At 39.6% G+C, this 27,739-nt stretch overlaps 1 protein-coding gene across 2 annotated transcripts; it reads left to right on the top strand.

The window, feature by feature from the left end:
- The first annotated feature begins 71 nt into the window (after positions 1-71).
- On the top strand, positions 72-27,535 carry HPGD (15-hydroxyprostaglandin dehydrogenase). Of its 2 annotated transcripts, XM_049631348.1 has the most exons (7): positions 72-461; positions 784-907; positions 4,533-4,639; positions 12,512-12,608; positions 23,556-23,632; positions 25,863-26,026; positions 27,022-27,535. In XM_049631348.1, exons 1-7 carry the CDS (start codon positions 369-371, stop codon positions 27,158-27,160), a joined length of 801 nt encoding a protein of 266 aa, XP_049487305.1. In that variant the 5' UTR covers positions 72-368; the 3' UTR covers positions 27,161-27,535. The 2 variants fall into 2 exon arrangements, with proteins under 2 accessions (XP_049487305.1, XP_049487306.1); XM_049631349.1 differs by lacking the exons at positions 72-461; positions 784-907; positions 4,533-4,639 and adding an exon at positions 6,154-6,235.
- The last annotated feature ends 204 nt before the right edge of the window (positions 27,536-27,739 follow it).

The following is a 27,739-nucleotide window of genomic DNA, read 5'->3' as shown; positions in this document are numbered from 1 at the left end:
AAGCTCCCAAGCCCCTCCCTCCTCCGCTCTCCTTTTATCCGGGGGGGTGGGGGGGTCTTCGGCGCACTGAATGAAGGTAATCTTTTTTAGAAACAACTTCTCTGTTTTCCCTGTCAGCGCCCTGCCAGCCACAGGCTCTGACCCGGGCAGCGAGTCGGGAAGGCAAAGATCGCGAAGCCTGGCGCCCCGGAGCGCTCAGCGCCAGGTGACACAGCCGTGGGCTCCCCGGCGCGGGCTTGACAGTTTCATCCCCGCCCACTCGCAGGAGAGCGCCCCGCCGGGCTGCACGCGCGCGCGCAGGGGGCCATAAAAGCTGCGGCGGCGCGGAGACGCCGAGCTCGCCCACCGCCGGGAGCAGCGGCCGCGTCATGCATGTGAACGGCAAAGTGGCGCTGGTGACCGGCGCGGCGCAGGGCATCGGCAGGGCCTTTGCGGAGGCGCTCCTGTACAAGGGCGCCAAGGTAAGCGTTGGCGCCCGCCCCCCTCCCCCCCGGGAAACGTGTCTTCCCACCCGGAGACTCGCCCACCGGTCAGAGGACTCCCGGCGAGCTCGGGGCGGGAAGGGGGGGGTTGCTGCGCCCCAGGTTGCCCACCTTTGCCACTTTCAAAAGCTGCTGAGGCTGACGGTCTGGAGCAGACCTCGAAGGCGGTGGGGAGAGACCCCGAATTTTAATTGCGGAGTTTGAGGTCCAAGAAGGGGGAGCGTCCCGGTGTGTATTTACTGTTCGTCGGGCCGTTTGTTTCACAAGCTGCGCAGAACCTCGATTCCTCTGCTCTTTATAGGTAGCGCTGGTCGACTGGAACCTTGAAGCAGGTGTAAAGTGTAAAGCTGCCCTGGATGAGCAGTTTGAACCGCAGAAGACTCTGTTCATCCAGTGCGATGTGGCTGACCAGGAACAATTGAGAGGTAAGAGAGGGGAATCAGTCCATCAGCACGGAACATGCCTTGAACAAGCAACAACCTGAAGGCAGCCTGGCCGCAGCGCCAGCTTGGTGCAGGCATATGCAAGGCTACCTCCTGGAGAGCAGCTATTTAATAAGCTCCAAGGCTACCTCCTGGAGAGCAGCTATTTAATAAGCTCCGAAAGATAGCTTGGACTGTTATGTTTCCTGCCGACATCCCCATAGCCATGAAAACTAAGAGGGGGAAAACCAAGACTGTTTGAGAAATCTTTTATTTTATTTTTTTTTAATTTTGGCAGCACGTAATGTAATCAGAATTCCTTTGTGTATTCAAAGACCGTGCTGCTACAGGGATTATTAAATGATTGAAATTGCAGATGGAACTTGGAAAGCTGAAGTAGGCTAAGGGACTGTGGCAAACAACTTCTTCCAGAATGCTGGAAGATGCAGAGTTCAATGACAACCAAATGTGGCAATGTTTCCTTTTAAACATACTAGAATGCAAGATCAAGGATCATCATCGCAGACGTGCTAGATGCAATCAACTAAATGTTCTCTCTGGGTTTTCCCCTATGAAATGGTACTTTAAAAATAATAATAGCTCTACTGCAGTGTTAGAATCACAGAAGAAAAGTTTCTATCAGACTTTCCTCAATGCTTTCCTGTTTCCGTCTACTCCCTTAAAATAGACCCATCTACTTGTGAGAGATCAAGGACAGTATTGGCACGGAGACTAAACACAATTGGTCATATGGAGGTTTGGTAGATCTGCATGGAAAATATACATTTTTTTTTCTGGAAAAAAAAACCCAGAAAAATAAAATATACATATTTCACAAAGTTTTATTGGAAGACTCAGTAAATGTGGGGCACATCTTTAATGAAGGGGCCAGAAATTTTCCATAAAAGTCATGCTAGTACTCCTGTTCTTAAAGAACACTGGATATGTGAATTTCTTTGAAAGTGTTGGGCTATTCTGTAGGAGAGTAAAGATGGAGTGGTACATTAGAAGCGGGTTTTCCCCTGCTGTTAAAGGAAATTGTTTTATAGGAAATTATGTAATTAAATCTGAAAATGCTAAGACTTACAATATGACTTACAAGCTTAAGTAGAAGAGATCTGTGAACACAGTGCTAGTGGAACATATTTTGCAAGAGGGTAAAGTTTTGTTGATTGTGCATGATATTTCGGATCAAGGATAAAGTCGTGCCAGATCCCAACATCCATGCTGATGAAATAGGAAACAGTATAGATCATCTGAAAGCTATTTCTGCCTGAATTTATGTAGTTTCACATGTGACATTTAACCTTAATTGTTTTGCTTCCCAGTATTTAAAATTAGTATCTTGGCTGTAAACACATTCCTTAAGGATTGTGGAGGAAGAAATTCAGATACAGGAGTGACCAGGAGAAAGCATGTTGATCATGAGAAATCCACACATTGTCTGGACATCAGCATTTATTTGCATTTAAGGAAGACATGGCCTTGACTCTTCCAATTTCAGGATTTAATTCTGTGTACGAGTTTTGAAACTGTTTAGGTGGCGGCCGAGGGAGACTTCATTAAAATCATAAAAATACAGAGGTGAAAACTGTCTTAGAGATGATCTAGACAGAATTCATTTTGCAAATGAAAAAAATAGTGTGGAGAATTTAGGTAAATTACAGAGTGCCTCAACTTATAAATGTCAGCAAGAGCTTAATCGTAAGCCCCATGAGCCCCAAATTCACTGGTAGATCAGAAAGAGAATGATGTATTATCTACTGATATGGGCAGAGTGTAAGGTATGCAGTAGAGACCAGGAGGAGGGAAGAAGAATTAAAGAAGCAGTTAGACTTACATACTTAACAACCGAAATCCTATAAGATGAATGTGGGGTTTTGAATTTTTTTTCCTAACGTTTATTTATTTTTGAGACAGAGAGAGACAGAGCATGAACGGGGGAGGGTCAGAGAGAGGGAGACACAGAATCTGAAACAGGCTCCAGGCTCTGAGCTGTCAGTACAGAGCCCGATGCGGGGCTCGAACTCACGGACCGCGAGATCATGACCTGAGCCAAAATTGGCCGCCCAACAGACCGAGCCACCCAGGCGCCCCGAATGTGGGATTTTGAAGAGTAGGACATGCTTAGGATAGATGCAAAAATAGATAGATAGATAGATATTCCTTAGATGTTTTCTGCTGGAGGACCTTTTCCAGAATCAATTTGACATTTTAAGCAGTTTAAAAATTCCATGAAAAAGTAAACAGCTTTTATTTTGTTGTTTTCTATTCCAGTATGGTAAAGTACTGTAAATAATGGCCTTCGTAATATTTCTGGCAATTAGCTTGCATAGTGATTTACCCACTTGGGAACTGATGAGCCCGTGTCCCCCTCAGTATGTCTCACGGTTGTTAGTAATTCTAGATTTCATTTCAATCAAAATAAAGTTTCTGTGACTTTACTTTTTTCAAGGAACTCATATACTGACCTTAAGACCAGAGAAGACATTTCTGTCCTGTGGAAGAACAACCCCAATTGTTATCTGTAGTCTCAAGTAATAGAACTAGAACCAATGGTAAAAGGCCCAAGGAATCAGTTTAAATCTATAGAAGTATGTCAAAAACTGCTTTGATGATAAAGCCAAGTATGAACTGGCTAAGGAGGGTTTGCAAGGACTGGATATGTGGTTTGACAATGCCATGAATGACTTTCATGCCTTAGCATCTATGTGGGCTTTTACCCTGGTTGAACATAGCTTTTATACAAACTAGGAATACAAAGCAGCAATAATAGTGAGAAAGAGAAAAGAATGAATGGTACATAATTCAAGTTGCAGTACCCAAATCAACTGAATGAAGTATGTACACTTTTACTTCCTGGGCTATTAAAACTCCCTGAAATGGCCATAATGGATCTGAATACACAAGAAGACTTATGTTTAATATTACACTTTATAAAGATAATACAGCTTATTGAGAAAGGATGTTTGTCATAGTCTAAGCCAGAGAGCTTCAATAATGTCTTAAAGACAGACTGATACTGGCTGCCCAGATGGATTTGTAAGAGCTCTTAGTTTAGGATGCTCAGTTGTCTAAAATTTACTTCATTAAATTAAGAACTTCAGTGTACGTACAGGTCATCTACAGACCTTATTAAAGTTAAGATTCCGATTCAGTAGGTCTGTGGTGGTCACAGATTGTGCATTTATAACAAGTTCCCAGGTAATGCTGATTGATGTTCCTGGCTCACAAACCGTACTTCGAGAAGCAAGGCATTAAGTCACTATCTAAGAGTGTAATTTTCGTTATAAGAGTGAATACATGAAAATTGATTTCAGGGCACAGGGTAGGACTGAAATGTATATATGGAAAACAAGAACATATCTATATAATGTCTTCTTTTTTGGAGGCGCCTGGGTGGCTCAGTCAGTTGAGCGTCTGACTTCAGCTCAGGTCACGATCTCGCAGTCTGTGAGTTCGAGCCCCGCGTCGGGCTCTGGGCTGATGGCTCAGAGCCTGGAGCCTGCTTCTGATTCTGTGTCTCCCTCTCTCTCTGCCCCTCCCCCGTTCATGCTCTGTCTCTCTCTGTCTCAAAAATAAATAAATGTTAAAAAAAAATTTATAACGTCTTCTTTTTTTTAATTAGATACTTTCAGAAAAGTTGTAGACCACTTTGGAAGATTGGACATTTTGGTCAATAACGCTGGAGTGAATAATGAGAAAAACTGGGAAAAAACTGTGCAAATTAATTTGGTAAGCTATCTTAGCCATGTTTTTACTGCCTGAACTTATTTTTAAAAAATGATGCTTTTAAAGGAAAAAAAGGTTCTTACATTCATGAAATCAATACAAAAACCTACAACGTAGAAAAAGGGAAGTTACAGAAAGCTAGGAAAAAAAGCATTTCCTTTTACAAATAGGAAGATATTTGAGACTTCTAATTATGCAGATAAGTCTGTCTTAAAATCTTCAAAGGAAATATAAGAAAAAAAACCCCACATAGTTTATTGCGTAACTTAGTAGTTGGCAAACTATGACCCACAGGCTCACCTAGCCTGTCACCTGTTTTTGTATGACCTGCAAGCTAAAAATGAGTCTTATATTTTTTAATGGTTGAAAAAATGTAAAAAGAAGAATATGAAGTACATAAATATACGAAATTCAGATATCAGTATCTATATAGTTTGATTTGAACACAGCTACAGTCATCCATCTGCATATTGGCTGTGGCTACTTTTTGCTACAACAGCAGAGTTGAATAGTGTGACAATGACCTTGTGGTGCACATTGACTAAACTATTTACCATCTGGCCCATTACAGAAAAAAAAAATCTGTTAACCGTGGCTTAACTTACTTACTTAAAAACTAAATCATTTTTAAAAATGTTTTATGTTTATTTATTTTTTGAAGAGAGAGAGAGAGAGAGAGAGAGAAAGTGCAAGTGGGGGAGGGGCCCAGAGAGAGGGAGACACAGAATTGGGAGCAGGCTCCAGGCCCTGAGCTGTCAGCACAGAGCTGATGTAGGGCTCGAACCCACAAACTGGGAGATCATGACCTGAGCCAAGGTTGGAGGCCCAACCGACTGAGCCACCAGGGTGCCCCTGAAAACTAAATCTTAATTTAATTCCAGAAATTTAACAGAAAATAAGGCTAAAGGGACAGTGAGACTTTGTAATTATTAAGATTTTTATCTTGAAAGTCGGTATGTGTGTACGTGTGCGTGTAATTTCTACAATGTTTGATGATCGTTTAGGTCTTGCTTAAATTACAAAAACGTCGAATAAAGAAATAAGATTTGTTTTATCCACTGTATTACAAGGTTGTTGGGTATCTCATTTTATAAACACACTTGACATAAGGTATTGGGATTTAGTAAAACTTACACCTTAGCCAAACAAGTTGTCGGAGCTAAGCTGTAGGGGGGGGGGGTCATCCCGCCCTTGGTAAGGCCATTCGACTAGTTTTGCAAAGCAGGGATGTGTAAAGTACAGAGAGGCCACTAAGTGTGTTTAAACATACAAGGAGTGGCCCCCTCCTTCATGATACCCTCCCGGGAGATGATAAACACCTTAAAAACAGGAACTGAGTTATGTTTTTGCTTTCTCTCTTTCCTTTCCTTCTTTCTTTCTTAGTAATCAACACAATATCTTGAAGATAGTGCTTAGTCAGTAAATGTTTGACTTGAATCTACATTCCCAGGAGTGATTGCTTAACAGTAGTAACGTGGTGGGAGTAATGAGAATTATACTACCTCACAAAAGAGAGGAATGCGTGAACACTCTGATAAGGATACAGAGTTGTTCCCCAAACTTGACAGATGTCTAAAGTCCTTTAACCAAGAGTGAAAGGTACTGTTTTAAAATACAAACAGGGGTGCCTACGTGGCTCAGTCGGTTGAATGTCAGACTCATGACTTCAGCGTAGGTCATGATCTCATGGTCTCAAGATCGAGACCCTCCTCCCCAAGCTGGGTGTGGAGCCTACTTAAGATTCTCTCTCTCTCTCTCTCTCTCTCTCTCTCTCTCTCTCTCTCTCTCTCCCCCTCCCCCATACTCTTTCTCTCAATCTCTCTCTCTGCCCCTACCCCATATACTTTCTCTCAATCTCTCTCTCTCTAAAAAAAGAAAACTAAAGTACACTCTCCTAATTCTTTTTAAAATTTGTCACAGGTGTTCCTAGATATCATGAGATTTCAAAAGAACTTTAAAATGTTATTTGTCAAGTTTCCCCCATATCTTTCTGGGATATATGTGTATGTTTAGAGACCTGTCAACTTTTATGTTATATTTGTCTCTTGCTGACAATATACTGTGAGCTCTTATTTTTAAAGCCATATGTGAGCATAGCTGCATTGTATATTTGTGAATTTAAGCCACTTTTATTTTTTACCCTTCTTTTGGAACTTATTTCTTACACTTTAGTTCATATTTTAAATTTACTAAGTTTTCTTTTTGTTTTTGATCTTTTTCCATTCCTTTCTTAAATTCCACTGGATACCTCTAAATTTTTTTTTCACTGTTAAGAATATTTTATTAATCTTTGGTGGTTGCCCCTGACTTATTATGAACCATACTTCATTATATACTTTGGTTGTCAGATTTAAAAAAAAAAAAAATGAATGTACAACCATTTGAGAACTGCAGGAATAGTTAAGAATACATTTTTATAAACTTGATGGCACTTTCCAAAACCACATAACGTGGCAAGAATTTCTTTGAACTGAGTTCTGCTGGTGAAAAAGCACAAATCCCACAGCCATTTTCTCCCTGAAGCATCACTACTGATATTTTTAATAATTTCATCAGTGCTGTCTACAGATATTTTATAGATAAAGTTCACTAGGGTATAAAATTCCATATTGGTTGTATTCATAATGGACAGCTACTGTGTCTCTTCTCTGAGAAATCAGCTGTCAGAAAGCAGTGTGCAATGAGTAGAGCCAATATAAAGAACGTGAAAATAGTGAAGAGATTATCTTAAATAATAGGATTCAAATTGTCTATCTTCATCTGACTGAGAGGGAGTGTTTGCTCTAATGTAGCCTGGGTGAATAAACACTTGCTGCATGCTAGAAAGTTCTTACATTATCTGCAAATAGAAAATTCTGGAAGACCAGGAGAATTTTATTTGGCTCCTTTGTCTACAACTCACTCTCCTGGATCCTTGCTCATTGAAATTATCTGGCATTTATTTTTCTTTGGCCTCTGCTGACATAGGCCACTCCTTAGCTTAACTCCAGGAACTAATATTTGTTTAATTTTACATCGAGAGAGCAAGATATAACCTTTGTTACCTATATATAACTCGAAAACATGTTATTTCCCTTCCTACCTTCAACACCCATTTCAAGAGTAGATTAGGATCTGACCAATCATTATCCTTCCAACTTGATTATCTCTGTTAGTATAATGCAAATATTTGTGTTAGGTTTACATAACATATATTTTTTTTAGACTCTGAATGTAATTTGCCTCCTTTTACAAGATCCTGTGTGTGCTTTTGCATTTTTCTGTGCTCCTGTCCCTGTCAAGAGAAGAACCCTTTAGTTAAAGAACCTTACCACATATCACTCCCTCTTCTGGAATCTTGTACAACATTATTATACCATTCTTAGAAAGGCTTACAAATTTAAAATTTTTATTAGAATTATTTTTTATACCCATGCACTATATGCCAGTATACTCTGAGCTCTTTCAGGGCACAAAATTTGTGTTTTGTGTACAGAGTAGGTGTTCAGTGAATGCTTATTGGATAAATAAACTGTCATTCGATGACATTTTGCATACAGGGGTATTCATTTTTGTGTTTTAATACACTGTTGGGATTATTTCCTGATATATCAGCGTTGCCAGGCTGTATCATCTGTCCTTCCACTTTTCACTCCTTACCAGACTTACCCCTTCCTTATCCTTAACTCCACAGATCTCCCCACTCTCCCCACACAAGAGGTACATTAAACCTCTTCCCAGTCTTTTGTTCCCACAAGGCTAGTCTGTGCCTCCTCCTTCATCTGGAGCCAACTGCGCTATCTTTATTTCGAACTGCTCAGAGCTAAGAATGTTCAGGAAAGAATGAATCTTTTCATAACTATCAAAGGTTACTCTGGCAATTGGGTGGAAGTAGACTTGACTTTGAGAACTGGTAAAGCCATTCTGTGATGTATTCCTTTTACTCTTTGACCCTTTAATATGCCTGACTAACTTCTTCCCGTTCAGGTGGGATTTCATAACCTAATTTGGACACGTGACTAATGTATATTGAATCCCTTAGTGTACTCAAATAAAAACTAAACAAAATAGATAGCTTATTGCTATTGATTATTTTTGTCAGACGTACACGGGTTGACTAAAGATTTGCACTGGAAAGGTCAGTCAAGACTGGATTTGGTCAAAAGTAGATTCCAGCCCTGAATTTAGAATGCATGAGCTTTTATTTCATTTCTGTGGTCTTGGGTTTCACGGTTGTAAGAGGATGGGGATACTTTCCTTGCCACGAAGGATGGTTAAACTTAAATAAACCAGAACTTGCACGAAGTATCCAGCACAGTGCCTGAACATAGTATTCACTCACTAAATCATATTTCTCTTCCAGATTGTAAAAACTTACATTGTTTTCATTGGCACAGTCTGATTTCTATATGAGGTTGATTTATCTGCCCTTCTCTACCTCTAAGGAAAAGTTGAGGAGGTAGATAGGAATGTTGTCAAATGTACTCCCTTTTCTTGGTTCCCAAGGATGTTAATTACAAATTAAATTAGTAACTTCTTTCTGTTATTGCTACTCAATAATATCTAAAGGTCTAGTTGAGCTCTAATGGTTAGGCAAAACTTGCTAAATTTTAAGTAGTTCTACAAGGGGAAATATAATATTTACTGCATAAATGAGTAAAAATGGGAAAAGACTGGACACAGAAACAAAAGATAAAAAAAGGATTTCAGGGAAAAAAATGGTCATCTATTTTAGTATTTCTTGAGAATTGGGCTGGTGAAAAGACAAGAAACCTGAAAGGCAATGTTTCATGATTTAGATGACAGAATTTTAAAAATTAGAGGTAGAATGTAACACAAGAACCGTAAACTAAAAGGGACCCCAGATCGGAGGAAGGGAAGGGAAATGATAGATTCGGAAATTTCAGTAGCGAATGCACAGGCACACTTGTATTATATATATGTTATAGAAATATATATGTAATACATAACATTGTATGTTATATATAATACATTATGTATCTATAAACTAAGAAGACATAATGTCTGATAAGAAGAGTTAAACAAGTAAGCTACTACCATTTATCCATTTATCTTTGTTACAGGGGAATTTACGAGTGGTTTTAACTTATAGAGTGCTTTAATCTGTGGAAAAAACTAATTTAAGATCTGGAATACAGTGCAATTATAATTTTGGTTTTACATATAAAAATTGCTCGTAACCAAAACTATGGAGTAAGCATGTGTTAATTAGGTCATTTGGTCACTAATTGAATTTTTATTCATATTATGTGAAATTAGACACAAGATATACTTTCTTTCTTTCCTTGTTTTTTTTTTTTTGTTTGTTTTTGAGAGTCAAGTACAAAATGTTTTGAAGGTCAAGTACAAAATTGAGGGTACCTTGGGCGCCTGGGTGGCTCAGTTGGTTAAGCGTCCAACTTCGGCTCAGGTCACGATATCACATTTTGTGGGTTTGAGCCCCCATCAGGCTCTGTGCTGACAGCTCAGAGCCTGGAACTCACTTCAGATTCTGTGTCTCCCTCTCTCTGCCCCTCCCCTGCTTGTGCTGTCTTTCTCTGTCTCTCAAAAATGAATAAACGTTAAAACAAATTTTTTTTAAAATTGTACCTTTATATAATGGACTGAAATCATACTATAGACTCCAGCTACTTTGTGTTTGTAGCTAGAGCATGTCTGTAGTTTTCATTTTCTTATTTTCCCCTAGATGCTTGGTATTATAATGACCAGATCTATGTGGTATATAAACATTGCCAAGGGACAAGAAAGATATTTAGAATTTAGCAACAACAACAACAAAAAAAAACATTTTGTTCTGTGGTTTCCTAATATTTCATTTAATATATTATCTGTATAAGGCAGAGATTGTTATAGGAAAAGAGGTAAAATATCCTATATGCCCCAGCCAGAGCATATCAGACCCTGTTTTGTAGATTTATTCTGAGAACACTTTCATTTGAAAAGTTACTCAGTTTTTAACCTGATACTGGATGGGAAAATAATCCTTTGTCCTCCACCACCAAAGACCTGGAAATAAATCTTCCTTCTTTAAAAAATTAAAGCTTAAATATTCCCAAACTGTCTAACTGGCTGCATCTTGTAGATGTTGAAAACACAAAAGCAGGGTGTCAGCAAAGCTGTAAATACCTGAGAATAAAAGCATAGCGCCAATACGCATAAATAGAAATTCTGTCCAGACATGCTAGAGACTTAGGCAGAAACTACCAGAATCTGACTGACTTCAGTAATTTCAGCCATATACATTTTTTCCTTCTTATATAAACCATCGATGTTTTGGGTTTTTTTTTTTCTTTTTAAAGGGAATCATGGGGAGATTTTTACTTATTCTCCCTAAGCCTACTTAATATCAAACTGACATGTGGCTTAAGTGAATAGAATCTTCAATTTACTTTTTTGTTCTAGGACTACTGTTAGGTAGAGAGGCAAGAAATCTTGTTAAGAAAACTCTAAAAGGACTTTAAAGAAAAAAAAAAGGGTAAACACCAATGTATGCCCTCAGTTTCAGGCTCATTACCTATTTCATCATTATCTTTACAGTCTCGTAAAGAATGAAAAAAGTAGGAATAAAGATGTCAAAAGAAAATATCCACCTTCTAAAAGTCTAAGTTGGAAAGGAGAGCAGTTCTGACATCTAAAAGGGAAAATAAGGTTTCAAATATAAGTTTTGTATCACAAGTTACTCTGGGTAGTGGTGAATTCTTAAATGTCAGACTCCTGCAACAGAAGAGTTGCCTACGCGTGGAGATAGGTAACAAATCAGAGTAAACTCTCAGAAAGACGGTGCGAGAGTGAGGAGCAAACTTACGTGACAGACGTGACTGAAGATCCTATGTCCAGCTAACGGAAAAGTTGGGGTGCTGAAATTGGGTAAAAGAGTTATATGATCTCACACCACACAGGCTTCAGGATTGCTTTATACTGCAACACAGTGTTATCAGAACCTAGTTTCTTTTCATCTCTCTGCTCTGTCTTCCTTCATGGAGGTTTCATCTTCAAGACACTGGTAATGTAATGATTTAACCCAGCCATCACACCTTTATGAAATGATGCAAAAGGAAAAATGGAATCATTTCTTTCTGGTTTTCTTAAAAGCAAAAATTTTTTCGGTGACCTCCTCTCCCACCACCCCATCACCTACCTGGACCCCCCGCCCCCTTTTAGCTGACTGCTCTTCAGATCTCACCACCTAGAAGTGGGTCACCTACAGGCTCCTAAGCCAGTCACTGGCATAGAGAATGGGCTTTCTGTGACTGAATTAATCAGTATCTACCCTAAACCTGGGGAGATCACCTTCCTCTGCATTACATGGGGAAAGAAGTGGATTCAAATGCAAAATAGACTTTTTATTAGGAAAAAAAAAGATGAAAACTGTATAGGAAATCAAGGGTTTCCACTATTATAGATTCCCAAATCCAAAAGAGTTAAACACAGCAGGTGAATATAAAATACCTGAATCTGAAAACCTTACGCTAAGAAGGGGAAATACATTTTGTGTCCAATATTTAGAAAAGAAAAAGAATACTATACACAGTACGGTACACACGAAAGAATGCTGTAAACTGTGTACTGGAAGGTGCTGCGAATTGAGGTCAAGTGACAAAACACCACGGGTATACAACTTTATTCATAAAATATCAGGCGGGGCAGTAAGTGAAGATTTGCAGAGATGTGACGGGCTCCACAACAGTAGGCAAACAAAGGAGAATGCAGTCAACGACTAGCTTTAAAAAAAGGCAAGCAGTCACTTGAAAAAGCTTTCAGGGGTAGTATTTGCGGAAATCTCCCTGGGTATCTGCAAGAGCAATAAAAACTTTGCTGTGTGACTGTGCAATGAAGTATAATGAATAGCTTTTCCCATTTATGCCTCTGGATTAGGTTTCTGTTATCAGTGGAACATATCTTGGCTTGGATTACATGAGTAAGCAAAATGGAGGTGAAGGCGGCATCATTATCAATATGTCATCTTTAGCAGGTAAGGACAGTTACTACATTAATAATAATTTCCTATTGGTAATTTGGACCACAAAAGTGAGTCTTCAGAGGATATTCATTATCAGTTCAGGTTTGGAATTGAAAATGTGCTTAATAGTTTTGTTGTTACCGGCTCTATGGGATTTTCTATTGCATAATGTCAGAAGTTTGAAGTAAATGTTTATTTCTTTTAATTAATTAATTAATTAGAGGGTGCAAGTGAGTGAGGAACAGAGAGATAAAGAGAGGGAAAGAAAATCCCACTAGAGGGAGGGAGAGAGAGAGTGAGTGAGAAGCGGGACTCACCTGACTCGAGGCTCATGTTATACCCGACGTGGGACTCAAACTCACAAACCGTGAGATCATGACGTGAGCCGAAGTCAGATGCTTAACAACTGAGCCACCCGGGCGCCTTATGTCTATGATTTTAAACTGTGACTTTTCAAGTTCCCTTACTGTGGCACTAAGCAGTAAGGCACGTGAAAGCATCTTTGACAGAGTCAAAAGTGCTAAAACACCATTAAGGTATCTCTACTCCCCTGTGACTTTAGAAAGAGAATAGAACTTAAAAACACGGCACATACAGTTGTTGGGATCTGTTGTGGGGGAAGCCAGATTTTACTTGTAGTTTCTCAGGGTCTCTGGCTGGGCCTGAGAATTAAATTGACCTAAGACAGATTTGCAGGAAAAAAGCTTGTGGATTTTTATATGTCCACGAGAACCCCTATGGGAAAACCGAGACCAAGGATAGCTAGGCCTAAGTGTTTATAAACAAGGTTGAAGGTTGAACGAAGAAAGGTAATTGTGGGAAAGTGACTAAAATATATGGGGGGGCCTAAAGGAAGATAAGAGTTATTTTAACAAGGTCTGTACGGATTTCCGTTGGCCTCAACTCCCCATCTCTGGTGATAAGCATGTTTCTTTGCCACATGCTCTTGCCTAGGAAGGCCCTATTTTACATGGGAGTTGTAGCACCTGCTTTCAGGAGGAGGAGAGGTCAGAGTACCCTTCTTGTACCTGCTGATTTTTCAAGTGCCCTTAGGTCAAAATAACCCTTATGCCAAAGTGCCCCATTTGGGGTGAACTGTTCCGCCACCCATCAATGCTAAACTGCTATAGTAAATAGACCCAAACATGTAATGGCTTAAATATAGTATAATCTTATTCCTCACTTATATATCAGCCCGGGGCAAGATCGTTGTTGCCAGGAACCTCTTCTATATGCAATCACTTGGAAAGTCAGGCTGGCAGAAACCCTTTGGCATGGAGCTTCCACAGTTAGGCTGGCAGCGGGGCGGGGGGGGGGGGGACCTCCTTTCTCTGCAGCAGAAAAAAAGAGAACACCGAGGAGGCAAAGCTTCTTTTCTAAAACCCCAGCCCAGTAACGGCACACCTCATCTCTGTTCATGGCCCGGTACAGGATTTGATCTCCTGGGTCACCTAACTCCAGGGGAGTCTGAGCATGTGGTCTAGCCATGTGCCTAAGAATGGATTTCAGTAGACTGCTAATCATCTTTGCCACAACGTGCAATCCCAAGCTACGTTTTATTCAGAGCAGGAGGCTCTAATACCATCTGATACCATATTACTCAACAGTAGCTAGAATATTTGGCAGCAGCTTTTTGAGCCACTTAACCAGATGACTTTACTTTTAAAATTCTAGGGGGAAAAATCATCAATGGTTCTTGAGTAGTTCAAATGAAATGACGAAGTCTTAGAAGTCTGGCCGTTATTGAGAGCAAGTCTCAATTATTCGTGTCCAGGAGTAGTGAGACTGTCTTAAATTATCTGGTTGGTTTCAGTGAGTGTGGTAATTGTAGGGGTTCCCCATCTCTCCCCCTTCTGCCCCACCTGCCAGTTCCGGTTGTATTTCAGGAATCCGTTTTGGCGATGCCTGTGATCACACCGGAGTTTGATTCTCTTCGTCTTTACCTTCTCCTTCCTCTGAGAATCATTGTCAGATGGCCCTTAAGCTGCGGCAACCGTGCCCCCAGTGGAGACCTAGAAACCTCCTTCCTTACAACTTCTCCAAAGCAGACTAGCATCTCATTTTCTGGGTTGCCGAAAGACAAAATGACATCCCTAAAGTTATTGTAGAACTGATGCTATAAATTTTTCAGGGTAACCGGGTTATTTTTCCTAATGCAACATCTCCTTATAAATGATAACACTGCAACTCTGAGGATACAGTAAAAGGTGACAGCACAGACCACACTTACAAGAGATATTTGGCCTAAGGGAAGGCCATGTTTTAGATTCTGGGAGGCCGAAACCCTGGAGTCAAATTGTCAAGGCCACATACGCACTATTTTAAAATGAAATTATAAGGAAAAAATACACAAATGACTGGAGAAGTAACAAAAAGTATTTAATATTTTATTAAAAACAGAAACTTAGAGGGGGGCACCTGGGTGGCTCAGTCGGTTGAGCGACTTCGGATCAGGTCATGATCTCACAGTTTGTGGGTTCGAGCCCCGTGTCGGTCTCCGTGCTGACCGCTTGCTCAGAGCCTGGAGCCTGCTTCAGATGCTGTGTCTCCTTCTCTCTCTGCCCCTCCCCCGCTCACGCTTTGTCTCAAAAATAAAATAATGTAAAATAAATAATAAATAAAATGTAAATAAATGTGAAATTCTCAAAAATAAATGTAAAAAAAAATTTTTTTTAGTTAAAAAAGAATCGAAACTTAGGGGCCCCGGGGTGGCTCAGTCAGTTAAGCGCCTGACTTCGGCTCAGGTCATGATGTCACAGTTCATGAGTTCAAGCCCCACATAGGGCTCTGTGCTGACAGCCTAGAGCCTGCTTTGGATTCTGTGTCTCCCTCTCTCTGTGCCCCCTCCCCCACTTGCACACGTGCTCTCCCTCTCTGTCTCTCTCTCTGTCTCAAAAATAAATAAACATTAAAAAAAAATTTTTTAATAAAAATAGAAATGTAAAAAAAAAAAAAACAAAAAAAAAAAACGTGGGCTTTTTTTTCACCACCCGGGGTGGTGATCAAGAGATAATTCCATGGATTGTGTCTTAAAGCCAACAGGCTAGAAAAGCTTGTTGAGCCACAAGCACTGTACAGGGAGCCCCTCGCCCTTCTGCCACTAGAGGTACTTATTTCATTCCCAGGAAGCCTGCAAGGCTCCAGGGCTGGATCAATTTAGGATTCTGTGGGAGACATTCTATACCATAAGGGGAGGCTTGCTTGCATCAAAGTAAGTATGAATAGCAAAATGCAATGTAGCACTGTCTTTTATCCAATAAAGACATTTAAATGTGTTAACACTTCACATTCATTGAGCACTTGCTGTGTATGTGATACTGTTTTAAACACTGCGTGAGCATTACCTCATTGAATACAACAGACATGAAGTAGATTCCGTAATCCCCATTTAGTAGATGAGGAAATCAAGGTAGGAGAATTTAAGGATCTTGCACAAGTGTATATGGCAAGGAAGCAGGGAAGCTGGAATTCACATGCAATCAACCTGCTACGAGACCTCTTCTTTTTTAACCACTAGATTATCTATCTCTTCTCTCTGGGAGTTTGTTAATTTGTCTCTCCATCCACCGCCATTTTGGCCTCACTGTGAAGTAAAAGAAACAGAATTCCTATAACTTGATTAAGCCAGGGAAACTTCTTGAGGCCTGGGCACTGCTCTAATCTAAAGACGACAAGACTAAACCCCAGTGATATCTTAAGCTTTTGCCCATTTGACACACATAGTAAAGCCCTGAAAACATTTGAGGAGCTTACCAAAGTCACAAGTCAAAACACGTCACTGAGAAGAACAATTTAAGGATTATAATTAGACGTCCACTTGGCTCTCTTGTCTAAGAGCTTGCTCTATCACACTACCCACCCCAGGGTATTCTTTCTCTCCTTCCCTATTTCAGGGTCAACATTTGGAACCGTGTGTGGGTCTTTCTCTAATTACGCAGATAAGACAGTGATTAGATCCCAAAATCAGTGATAAGATCATTTGGGTTTTAAATTGCCTTTCTGGCACTCTTATAATTTAAAGAATATCCTAACCTTCCTAACTGCATCTCTGCCTAATATTCCTCCCAGCCAGCAGGGTAACTCTATTTATAATGGTTAAGTAGTTTATCTTTGTCCATTCTGTATGACTCGGTGCCTCCATCCTTGTGAAGAAAGGTTCATAATGCCTGACCACCATACCTGTTGCCTTTCTACTATTTGTCGCTGGCCAGTCTGGACAGCCCTGGACCAGGCCCTGCCACCTCTCCTCCCACCTGGGCTTTGTCATTAAGGTACTTTCATCTGACAAACAGTATTAAGATGTACTATCTTGTATTTTGTCCACTCACCAAGCGCTTCTATTCTTCCCATAATAAGATGAGTTCGATAAACATTCAGGATTTTGTAATGGTAGAAAAACAGAACCTCTCAGGTGTCACACTTTCCTCAGAAATGTGATAAAAAATTGTCTACCCTTGAAGTCACAGCATGATGGGAGAGGCCAGATGACCAAAAGAGTCTTTGAGGAGTTACCAGAGTCAAAGTAATTTTTTTTTCCAGTTTTATTGAGGTATAGTAAACAGAATGTAGAAAAAAGCATTTCTAACGCTTGCTTCCTCTGTGTTTTCCAAAAGTGCTTTCCAAACTTTCTCTCCTCACAGATTTTTCCTCTTTTTCCCCTTACTGCTCACTCTATGAAGGGAATAGCTTTGGGTCCTGTTGAACTCAACCAGTCTTTCCTCACGGTCTCTTACATAGATTCGGTGGAGTCCTTCACTGTCAGTAAAACCTTAAGTTGAAACACTGGTTTGGGCAGAGAAGTTAATGAGTAATGACCACTGACACAGCCCAAGTATCAAATGCAATTAATTAGTTTAACAAACAGGAGTAAAGCGGAGAGTGATCCCTCAGCGTACTGAGGGAAGGGTGTGCTCCATCTGGAAGCTCCACAAGCTGTTCTGATCACTGTTAACCACATAGACTCTTCCGTAGGAGTTTTTGTCTATAAACGTAATATATACAGCTGAGCTCATTTTGCCACATTCATCATTAACTATTAAAAATTTTTTTTTGAGAAGAACAGGGTGACGTCTGGTGTCATGCAGGTAATTAACCAGCTGTGCTCTGAGCCTAGGACATCCTGTAAGAGTCAAGTTTGCTCCTTACATAGTTGCTTCAAACAAGGAAGGACAAAGCAGTTGTCAGAGGAAAAGCAATCCCCTTGCTAATCCTGCTTCCACCTGCCTGCATACTCAGCTGCTGAGGTCTTTCACTGGGGGCATTCTCTGTGCCTCTGACAGTCACTCAGTAGCATTTTGTGAGAGATCCTATTAGGGTCTTTTTTTTTTTTTTTTTTTTTTTTTTTTTTTTTTTTTTTTTTGCTAAGATTGAAAACAATAAATAAGAAAACTTATTTTCTGAAAACATTTAGAGTCTGAAGGAAATATGTGAGCATGTCTTAAATACCAGCCCAGTAACATACTTATTTGAGGCATACATTTCATCTAAAGGAGTGTAATTAGCTTGCTATTTGTGTTAAGGTGGGTGTGCCAAAGTTACCACTTTAAGTAACAAATTCAACTTAATCATACATACCTTGGGCATGTACAGAGAGGCAAATAGGGATGTGAAAGTAACGAGGCAAAATTTCTGCCTGAAGAGCCGCATATCAGTATCTCTCATCAACATGGCAGAAGTAAATAGAATGACATAGACTTTTTAAGCAGAAACATGATATCGAATTGCAAGGCGCTGGGATTCCCATGGCCTGAAGAGTGGTAGTTGGACTGGAATGTCGCAACAGACCAGAAATATTGGGTGACTTAGACTACTGATCACCTTCTTTCATCTCCAAGCCAACAGTAAAAAGAATCAGGTGGTACCACCCTCTGCAGTATTCTTTTTTTTTTTTTTTTCAATAAGTGTTTATTTATTTTGAGAGACAGGCATATATAGAATGAGCAGGGGAGGGGCAGAGAGAGAGGCAGAGAGAGAATCCCAGGCAGGCTCCCTGCTGCCAGTGCAGAGCTTGACGCAGGCTTGAACTCACAAACCAGAAGATCATGACCAGAGCTGAAACCAGTAATCGGACACTTAACCAACGGGGCCATCCAGGCACCCCAGAACTAATAAAGTTGATTCTTAACAAACAAAATTACCTTTCCGGAAAGATTTTCATTACAGAAGATGCAGTAGTTTTATGAATGCTTACGCCACTTTTCATGTCCTGTCACACTTGCAAACGTGACTTGTTAATGGCGCACATGATACTGATGGAAAAAAGCAGCACCAGATAAGGTGTTCTGTTATGTGGAAGATCGCGTATAACGAGGAGGTGCACCGACTACTTGGGTCAGCTGTCTCCACCAACCTAGATAAACAGATTCTCATCACTTCTTCCTTCTCCCTCCTCTTAGAAGAGCGATGGTTGAAAACAGAAAGATGGGTAGATGTTTTCTTTTTTGACCGTAAAGAAAACGTGAGGGGTTCACATTCCTGCTTTTTGGCTGAGCTGCTTAGCTACAGTTTCGCATGCGAGGATTGGTGTCCTTGGATTCTCAGTTTGTTTTCCTAAGTGGAATTTCTTCAGCACTTCTGTGTAATCTATTTGACATGGCTTCTGTCCCTTTGAAAGGAAGTATGTTTGGTGATTCAGTACAATTGCCTTGTCTGAGCAGATTTGCAGTTTTTTACCTTCTATGAGATGTAAAGGTTACAGCTATCTGTTGTAAATATGGGCAGAAAGAATATTAAAGATAGAAGAACTAATGTGGAAATGGAAAATGTATTTTTCTAAATGACTTCCTTCTATGTTCTGTAATTGCATATGTAATTTTCAGGTATTTAAAATTTTTTTTGTAATTATCTCATCTAGTCATTCGCTATTTGGTGTTATTATCCTGAGTGTTTATAGAAAGCATTTATTTTGTGGGTAGAATTTCTCCTTCCATTGATTTTTTTTTAACTTTTTTAATGTTTATTTATTTTTGAGAGAGAGAGCGAGCAGGGGAGGGGCAGAGAGAGAGGGAGACACAGAATCTGAGGCAGGCACCAGGCTCTGAGCTGTCAGCACAGAGCCGGATACGGGGCTGAAACTTACGAACTGTGAGATCATGACCTGAGCCGAAGTCGGACGCTTAACCGACTAAGCCACCCAGGCGTCCCTATTGAATCTTTTTCCCAAATGAATCTATACTTAGGGTGGACATAAACCTGTAAGTAATTAGACCTATTATGTTTTGGAGAGACTCATTTTGCAATTCTGTAAGTCAACTTGCATCATGCTAGGTCTAGACTAAGGATTAAAAAAAACTATTCTTTTTAAATAAAGTTTATTCTGAGAGAGAGAAAGAGAGAGAGAGCGAGAGAGGGAGGGGCAAAGAGAGAGGGAGAGAGAGAATCTCAAGCAGGTTCCACACTGTCAGTGCAGAGCCCAGTGTAGGGCTCGAACTCATGAACTGTGAGATCATGACTTGAGCCAAAATCACAAGTTGGACGTTTAACCGACTGAGCCACCTAGATGCCCGAGTATTAAGTAACCGTTTTTAAGCACAAATAATAGCTTTCTCTCTCACAACATTAAACAAAACGTCATTTCTTTAGAGACTGCTATCTCGTTGTCATAATCCTTTGTTTTGTTGTTGTTCTTAAATCCTTTAACATGAATACCCTGTGCATATCGGTATTAATTTGCAAGATGTTAAAAACCCACATTAATTCCAGCCGCTGGCCAGCTAGTTACATACTGGCAATATTTCCTTGAAGTTGGATGACTGGCAGTGATCTGGCCTTTCAGCACTGGAGGGACTCATTTCAATAGAGTGTATTTTAAATATGCTTCCCTGTGCCTTGTACTTGAAACAGACTAAACACATAGATCTCAAACGAATGTACTTCTGTAAATCCTCTTGAATTAGGATTAGCAGCAGCCCACGGTTCACCAGGTTCAGAAACCCAACCAAGTTAGGACATTGTACCAGATTTGTGGCATTGTAGTTCAAAAGTATACATTTTCAGAAAAAGATACAATGTGGAAAAATAAGTCTGTAAAATGAGATTTGGGGATACAGATCTCTAACCCACCCTTCCTGTTCGGAACATAAGAAGTAACAGTTAAGATCTATATATGCTGGGAAGATTAAAAAAAAAAAGTCTCCAAATTAACTGTGGCTTGCCTAAGTAACTGAAAAATAGAATTCTCTTAACTTGTAATACCCCCAAACTGGAAACAATCCAGATATCTATCAACAGGTGAAAGTATATGCAATTGATGGGTATATTCTTACAGTGGAATAGTATTCAGAAAAAAAAGAAAAGAAAAGAAATTAGCTATTGATACACACTATGACGTAGGTAAAGCTCATGATTATCCTGGGTGAAAGAAGTCAGACTGAAAGAGTTTACAATATGTGATTACGTTTATATAAACTTCAAGAAAAGGAGGACTGTAGTGACACAAAGCAGATCAGTGGTTGCCTAGAGCAGGGAAAGGGAGGCAGGAAGCAGAAGGAAGGGGTGACAAAGGCACAAGAGGAGACTTTTAATTGATGGATGTGTTCATTATCTTGATTGTGGTCATGGTTTCATGGGTGTTTACATATGTTGGAACTTCTTGAACTGTGCACTTTATGTAGTTTATTGTGTGTCATTTATGCCTTCATAAAGTTATAAAAAAAAAAGGACAATTTCTGAGTGTCTGCTATTGATTTATACAGCCTTTGATCTGAAATCAAAAAGCGAAAGCAAAGTACAAGTCAACATTTTGCAGGATCGCAGTGAAAATGTCATTATAATGGTACAAGATTCATAAAACCAAGTGCTGCTTTAAAAATGGAAGCAAATTTTTCCCATTCTGGTTGCATTTACAGTTGTGCCTTTAAAGAGAAGTATATGTTTTGTGCTTGCCTGTTTAAATGCAACCCACCTAACAGTACTTGATTTATTTCACTTCTGTGATACTTTGAACCAGCTTGGGTTCAGAAGTTCAGTACCTTCACAGAAGTTACAAAAGTCCATTTCAAGTTCATCTTTGACAACATTTATGAACAGCGCCCTTGTGCTTTTTGTTTCTGTGGCTGTGTCAGCTTTTCTCTGCCTACGGCTCCTTCTGCACTTCCTACAGTCCGTGGACACGGTCCTACCACCAACTGCCTTTATCTCTTAGACCTTTAAGGAGGGGCAAAGCCACGACTAACTCAGAAGAACAAGATGCAGCAATGCCTGGCTGCACCTGCTTATTCCCTTTATCCCAAAGTCCTGATACACGGTGATACACAGTCCTGTGTACACGGTGGAGGCATCATGAATTCTTGGTGGCTGACCTTAATGAACTTAATTAACTGACACATTTTACTAAACCTAAAAACAAAAAACAAGAAGAGAACCACATGTTATAATACTTTGAGGTCACTGGGTGGACGCACTACGTGTGATCTACCATCAGGGATTTAAAGTGCTCTTGAGCAAACATACTTTATAAATTGAGACCTGGCAGGCACCCAGGGAGTGGTTAAGGTCTGCATTTAGTGCTGAACTTTGGCACAACACACTCGACTGATTGGTGGTGCTCTGGGACTAGTTAGCTGGGTGGAGATGAACATGTCTCAGCAGAATAATTTAGTATTATTAGCATGACATTTGATATTAATAACATTATAATAATCAGAGATCGCTGTCCCTTGACTCAGAGAAGTCACAATGTTAAAAATGTTAAAATGAGTTAATGGAAGAAATTTGTTAAAAACTGAAATATACAAATGGCTCTAGTTGAAAGTTTCACTATTGATTAGAAAATTGACAATTCTGAGAAATAAACTTGGTAGTAGTAGAACTAGAAATAGAATTTGTTCAGGAAAAGGTTTTTCCTGTTGTTTTGTTTCTTTTGGGGGGTTGTGCCAAGAGGTAGGGGGACAAAAGATGCTGTGCGTGCTACAATACTATTTCTGCAGGCCGTGAATTTAATCATGCATTCGAATAGTTACTACTGTGCATATGTGGAAAATTAAGCCAATTCTAAAATTGCTTGAATTGTGTTAGAGTGCATAATTATGAAACAAAATAAAATGGAATCATACATTTTTAGTTGTGGCTTGCTTTCTTTTTCCTTTCTTTTTTCCTTTCTTTCTTTCTTTCTTTCTTTCTTTCTTTCTTTCTTCTGGTTTTCTTTCTTTTCTTTTCTTTCTTCTGGTTTTCTTTTCCTAAGTCATGGGCAAGAAGATCTAGGCATCTACTACAGATATAAATCAAATGAAGTTACTTTGAATTTTCTTAGACACTTACAGGCATCATTCAGTACAAGTGGTGATGGGGAAATACATACTAATTTATAGCAAGGACAGCTAATCTCCATATCTCGCTTAAGAAATTTAAACTTCCTCAGCCATTTGCAAGTCTTACAAATATAGAATATATACTTTTTAAGATCCAGCCTTAAAAACTGAAAATTGATGGTAACTTACTGGAATTTAAAGATGATTCCGTTTGTGATTTGTTTGTTTATTATTTTTGAGAGAGAGAGAGAGAGAGAACGAGAACGTGAGCAGGGGAGGGGCAGAAAGAGAGGGAGGTACACAATCCGAAGCAGGCTCCAGGCTCTAAGCTGTCAGCACAGAGCCTGGCGTGGGGATCAAACTCAAACCATGAGATCATGACCTGAGCTAAAGTCTGACGCTTAACTGACTGAGCCACCCAGGTGCTCCTCTTTGTGTTTTAGATAACACTGACTTCTCTTGACAGAAGGTCAGGGAGACAGAAGGGCTTACATATCACTCCTGACTTCATTCCTAGGCTGTCACTTATATACCATAAATTCTGGACAGTATAATAGAGATCGTGGAAGGAAAGTTATCCAATAATGATTTTAGTGTATTTTGTAGAATAAGCTTAAAATAGACACAAATTATCCATTTGCATAGCAACTATTTCTTGGTTTTTGTCTGCTTATTTTTTAGTTAAGTTGTTGAAATTTTTTGTTTGTTTCAGGACTCATGCCTGTTGCACAACAGCCTGTTTATTGTGCTTCAAAGCATGGCATAATTGGATTCACACGCTCAGCAGCGGTGAGGATGTAACAACTACAATGTCTCCTTTTCTCTTTCTGTACCTGCATGAAACATGAGTTCTAGAAAGTAGAGGGGAATAAAATCAGAATTCAATACATCTGGATTAAAAATAGAAAAATAAACTATCCTTTAATCTTTATTATAAAAAAGAAAATGGTTCTCAAGTCACATCAAGGGGCAAATGAAGACTAGATCCTTTTAAAATGAAGTCGGTCCTAAACACAGATGTGATATTGAAAAATCTCCTAAGGGCAAAAAATGGGAAGATACTCTTTATTTTTAAAATTGGCTCCAAATTTAAAAATTATTAACTTTAGCCCTCCTTGAGTAGAATATGCAGTGTGCCCCAGATATTACTTATCACTGGAAATATGACAAAAAGGAGAGCACGGGGTGGGGGGGTGGCAGCGGGGAGAATAGGCATTTACCAGGGAGAGTAGTCAAGGGGGATGTCTCCATGGGGGCCTAGGGTAAGAGGTGCACAGAGCTTAGAAGAATATTTTAGGCCTAACTGACCACATGCATTGATGGCATGAAGTGAGAATGCTTGCCTTTTTATAATAACTGAAAAAAGGCCATTTGAATGGAACTTGAGGAGGAAGGGGAGAGTCGGAAGTAGGAGCCAGATGAAAAGCAGCTTGTGCCCCACAGTAATGAGCTTATTAGATTTATTCTAAATGCAGCTACCAGGGGGTCTTTTATGCAGAGGAGGGACGACAAGATCAGGTTTCCATTTTCTGAAGACCATTCTGGCTACTGTTTAGAGAATGTATTAGGACAAGTATAGAAGAGAATAGGACAGTTGGGAAAGTCTCTGCAGTGGGCAGACGAGGTGAGACAAAGAGAGGAGGCAGACAAATACAGAAAAGATGGCGAGAGAGGAAATAGATGCATGAACAGTAGATGTGCAATCAAAAGGGAAGACAAGCAGCTCTCCTCCTCTTAATTCAAATTGATTGGAAATTTTTATTTACTTTGCAAAGTCTTACTCTGTAATTCAACTTTCAGTGAACGCATAAAGCTATTACAAACAAAGCAAATCTGAAATACCAGAAACTCCCTCTTTACAATGACAAGAATGGACAAGAATGGACACCTGTACAGTCAGTTCACTCGCAAACGCTGAATTAGAGAATACTGAACTGTTGCTCCTAGGAGAAATACAGGGTTACATTCTTTCGAGCCTCTGGTCACAGCATTTTTGATCAACCATCCATAGCCTAGTTTAAATGTATTTGTATTTAAATACATCTTATTTAATGTGTATTGTGTTCAATATGTATTATAGTAACATGACCAACAGCATTTATGCCTCATGCCTGCATCAGGCTTATCTAACACATGTAGTTTCTCTATAAGGCACATCACAGCCTTCCCACACTTAGGAACACCAAACGGCACTTCACCACTAGGGTTGGGAGTCATTTCAAATAGCCAAGTCACCAACAAAAGGCACAGAAGTGAGAAAAACATGGACTAAATATATCACAAAAGGACCTTTGTTTATAAGAGCTGAAAAAGAAAGAAGTGCATCTTTTTTGATCTTAGCTGAAACATTTGTGTATAGCAACTCAAATTTCCCACTGCTCTGTGCCTGTCCATAAATGACCCCAAAAGCTCTATGACTGTTGATTTTGGAGGTTACAAGAAAGCAAACGGAATGGAAAAATAATCGACTGCATTTTGTTCTACAGATACTTTAAGTAAAATCAGTAGGTGCAAAATTAAGCCAAAGAATGCTACTCTGAAAATACTTAAATTACTTTCCAGATAGTACATATTATCAAGAGTATCTTTAGAATCCATCAAAGTTGCAAACTTTCCACTAACAGTATTTTTTAAGGAAATGTTCTTTGTTCTACAACCCTGATCTTTGAAAGCAAACCTGAGATATTAATTCTGAGCATTAGCTTTTTACATTTGGATTCCTGCAGAATTCAGTAGATAAGATCAGCTTAAATAGTCAAGTATTTTCAGGAGTTTCCCAGTAAAACTAATTTTTGAAGAATTAATTGAGGCTTTCAGGAATTCATTCAGCATTTTAGGTATGTATTCTTTTGCTTTCTGCTACCAGTCAACCTTACCACTGTCATTGTCCTATAGCTAGAAGGATATCTGACTAGCATTTTTCACTTCAGACTCTTTGAAATGGTTTTAATTATCAGTGTGCCCCATGGTATACATTTACAAAGCTTGAAACCTGCAACCTTCTACTTCTCATCAACAGATGGCAGCTAATCTCATGAACAGCGGTGTTAGACTGAATGCCATTTGCCCAGGCTTTGTTAATACACCCATCCTCGAATCCATTGAAAAAGAAGAAAACATGGGACAATATATAGAATATAAAGATCACATCAAGGATATGATGAAATTCTATGGAATTTTGGAGTAAGTACTTATTTTCCTTTGTACTGTGGTTAAAGTACCATCTAGTCTTAAGTGATAAAGAGGGGAAAAATAACCTTTTAAATTTGAGAAGCTAACGCCAGCTTTGACGTGTTGGTTCAGCAAACTCTCAAAAGAGAAATTTTTTTTTTCTGGGCTCCTAATGTGTATGTTTACACATTATGAATTTTGAGATACAGTCAGTGCATCGTAATTGCCTTCAGCCATGATGAGATTTTTTTTTTTTTTTAATGTGAGGCTTTTGGAAGTAATGATACCTTTATCTGACTAAATACCAAGAAATATTCACATTTGCCTCCTGTGACATCTCACATGGCCCCTTAACTCCAACCATTTTCATAAGAATCAACACACATGGTTGGTGAATAGTGTCTGTGTTTGAGCAGTTGGGTTTCACAGCGTGGAGTCGTAACTATCAGGTTGAAGGAATTCCCCCCCCCCCCCCAATCAAATCCTGGTTCTATCTCTGACCAGAAACGTTATCTCTCAACCTCTGGGTACCTCAATTTTCTCACCTATAAAATCGAGACAACACGAAAACAAACAGGGGACTTTTGAAAGGCCGTGAATACATTGATACATGGAAGGTACTTAAAATAGCACCAGATAAATAAGAGATGTTCAAGAAGCGTTATCTCTGATTCTTCGTGATTCGATTTTAAGACCCTTTTCATCTGATTAAGTCTAAGATCTGTAAGCTCGAGGGGAGAAAATAATCATTGTCTCAATGTAAACAATAAGCCCCTGAGTTCTTCCTGTCAAAATGACAGGGTAGGCAAGGAAATGTATGGCTAAGGTTGTCATATAATTTAGTTCATATCAAATTGAATAAAATAATGGAGGTAGCAATAGCTTCATGACGTGCATTTCCCTAATACTTGTTAAAGCTAGTAGATTCTCCAAAAACAATTCAAAATGTAGTGATAGTTATGCCTCATACTGAAATTTAAAAAAAACAATGTTTCCTTTCTTTTTAGCCCATCAATGATTGCGAATGGATTAATAACGCTCATTGAAGATGATGCTTTAAATGGAGCTATTATGAAGATCACAACTTCTAAGGGAATCCATTTTCAAGACTATGAAACAACTCCATTTCATGCAAAAACTCAGTGAACATCTTCTAGATCAGCCATAGCTGAAAATAAGAGCTAATGACTTCTATTAGAACATATCTTCATTTGAATATAGCTTTTTAAAGGAAATGTCATTGTCTGAAGCTTTCCTTCGTGTATTTGATACTAATTTTATTTCTAAATGATTAGTGGAGTATTTGAATAAAAAAATTCAGGAACCGGGGCGCCTGGGTGGCTCAGTCGGTTGAGCAACCGACTTCGGCTCCGGTCATGCGGTTTGTGAGTTCGAGCCCCGCGTCAGGCTCTGTGCTGACAGCTCAGAGCCTGGAGCCTGCTTCTGATCCTGTGTTTCCTTCTCTCTCTGTCCCTCCCCCACTCATGCTCTGTCTCTCTCTGTCTCAGAAATAAATAAACAGGGGCGCCTGGGTGGCGCAGTCGGTTAAGCGTCCGACTTCAGCCAGGTCACGATCTCACGGTCCGTGAGTTCGAGCCCCGCGTCAGGCTCTGGGCTGATGGCTCGGAGCCTGGAGCCTGTTTCCGATTCTGTGTCTCCCTCTCTCTCTGCCCCTCCCCCGTTCATGCTCTGTCTCTCTCTGTCCCAAAAATAAATAAAAAATGT

Source organism: Panthera uncia, chromosome B1 (assembly GCF_023721935.1).
Source record: "Panthera uncia isolate 11264 chromosome B1, Puncia_PCG_1.0, whole genome shotgun sequence".
NCBI classification, from domain to species: domain Eukaryota; kingdom Metazoa; phylum Chordata; class Mammalia; order Carnivora; family Felidae; genus Panthera; species Panthera uncia.
The sequence above is the reverse complement of the archived record's forward strand: the minus strand, read 5'-3'. Positions and strand labels throughout refer to the sequence as shown.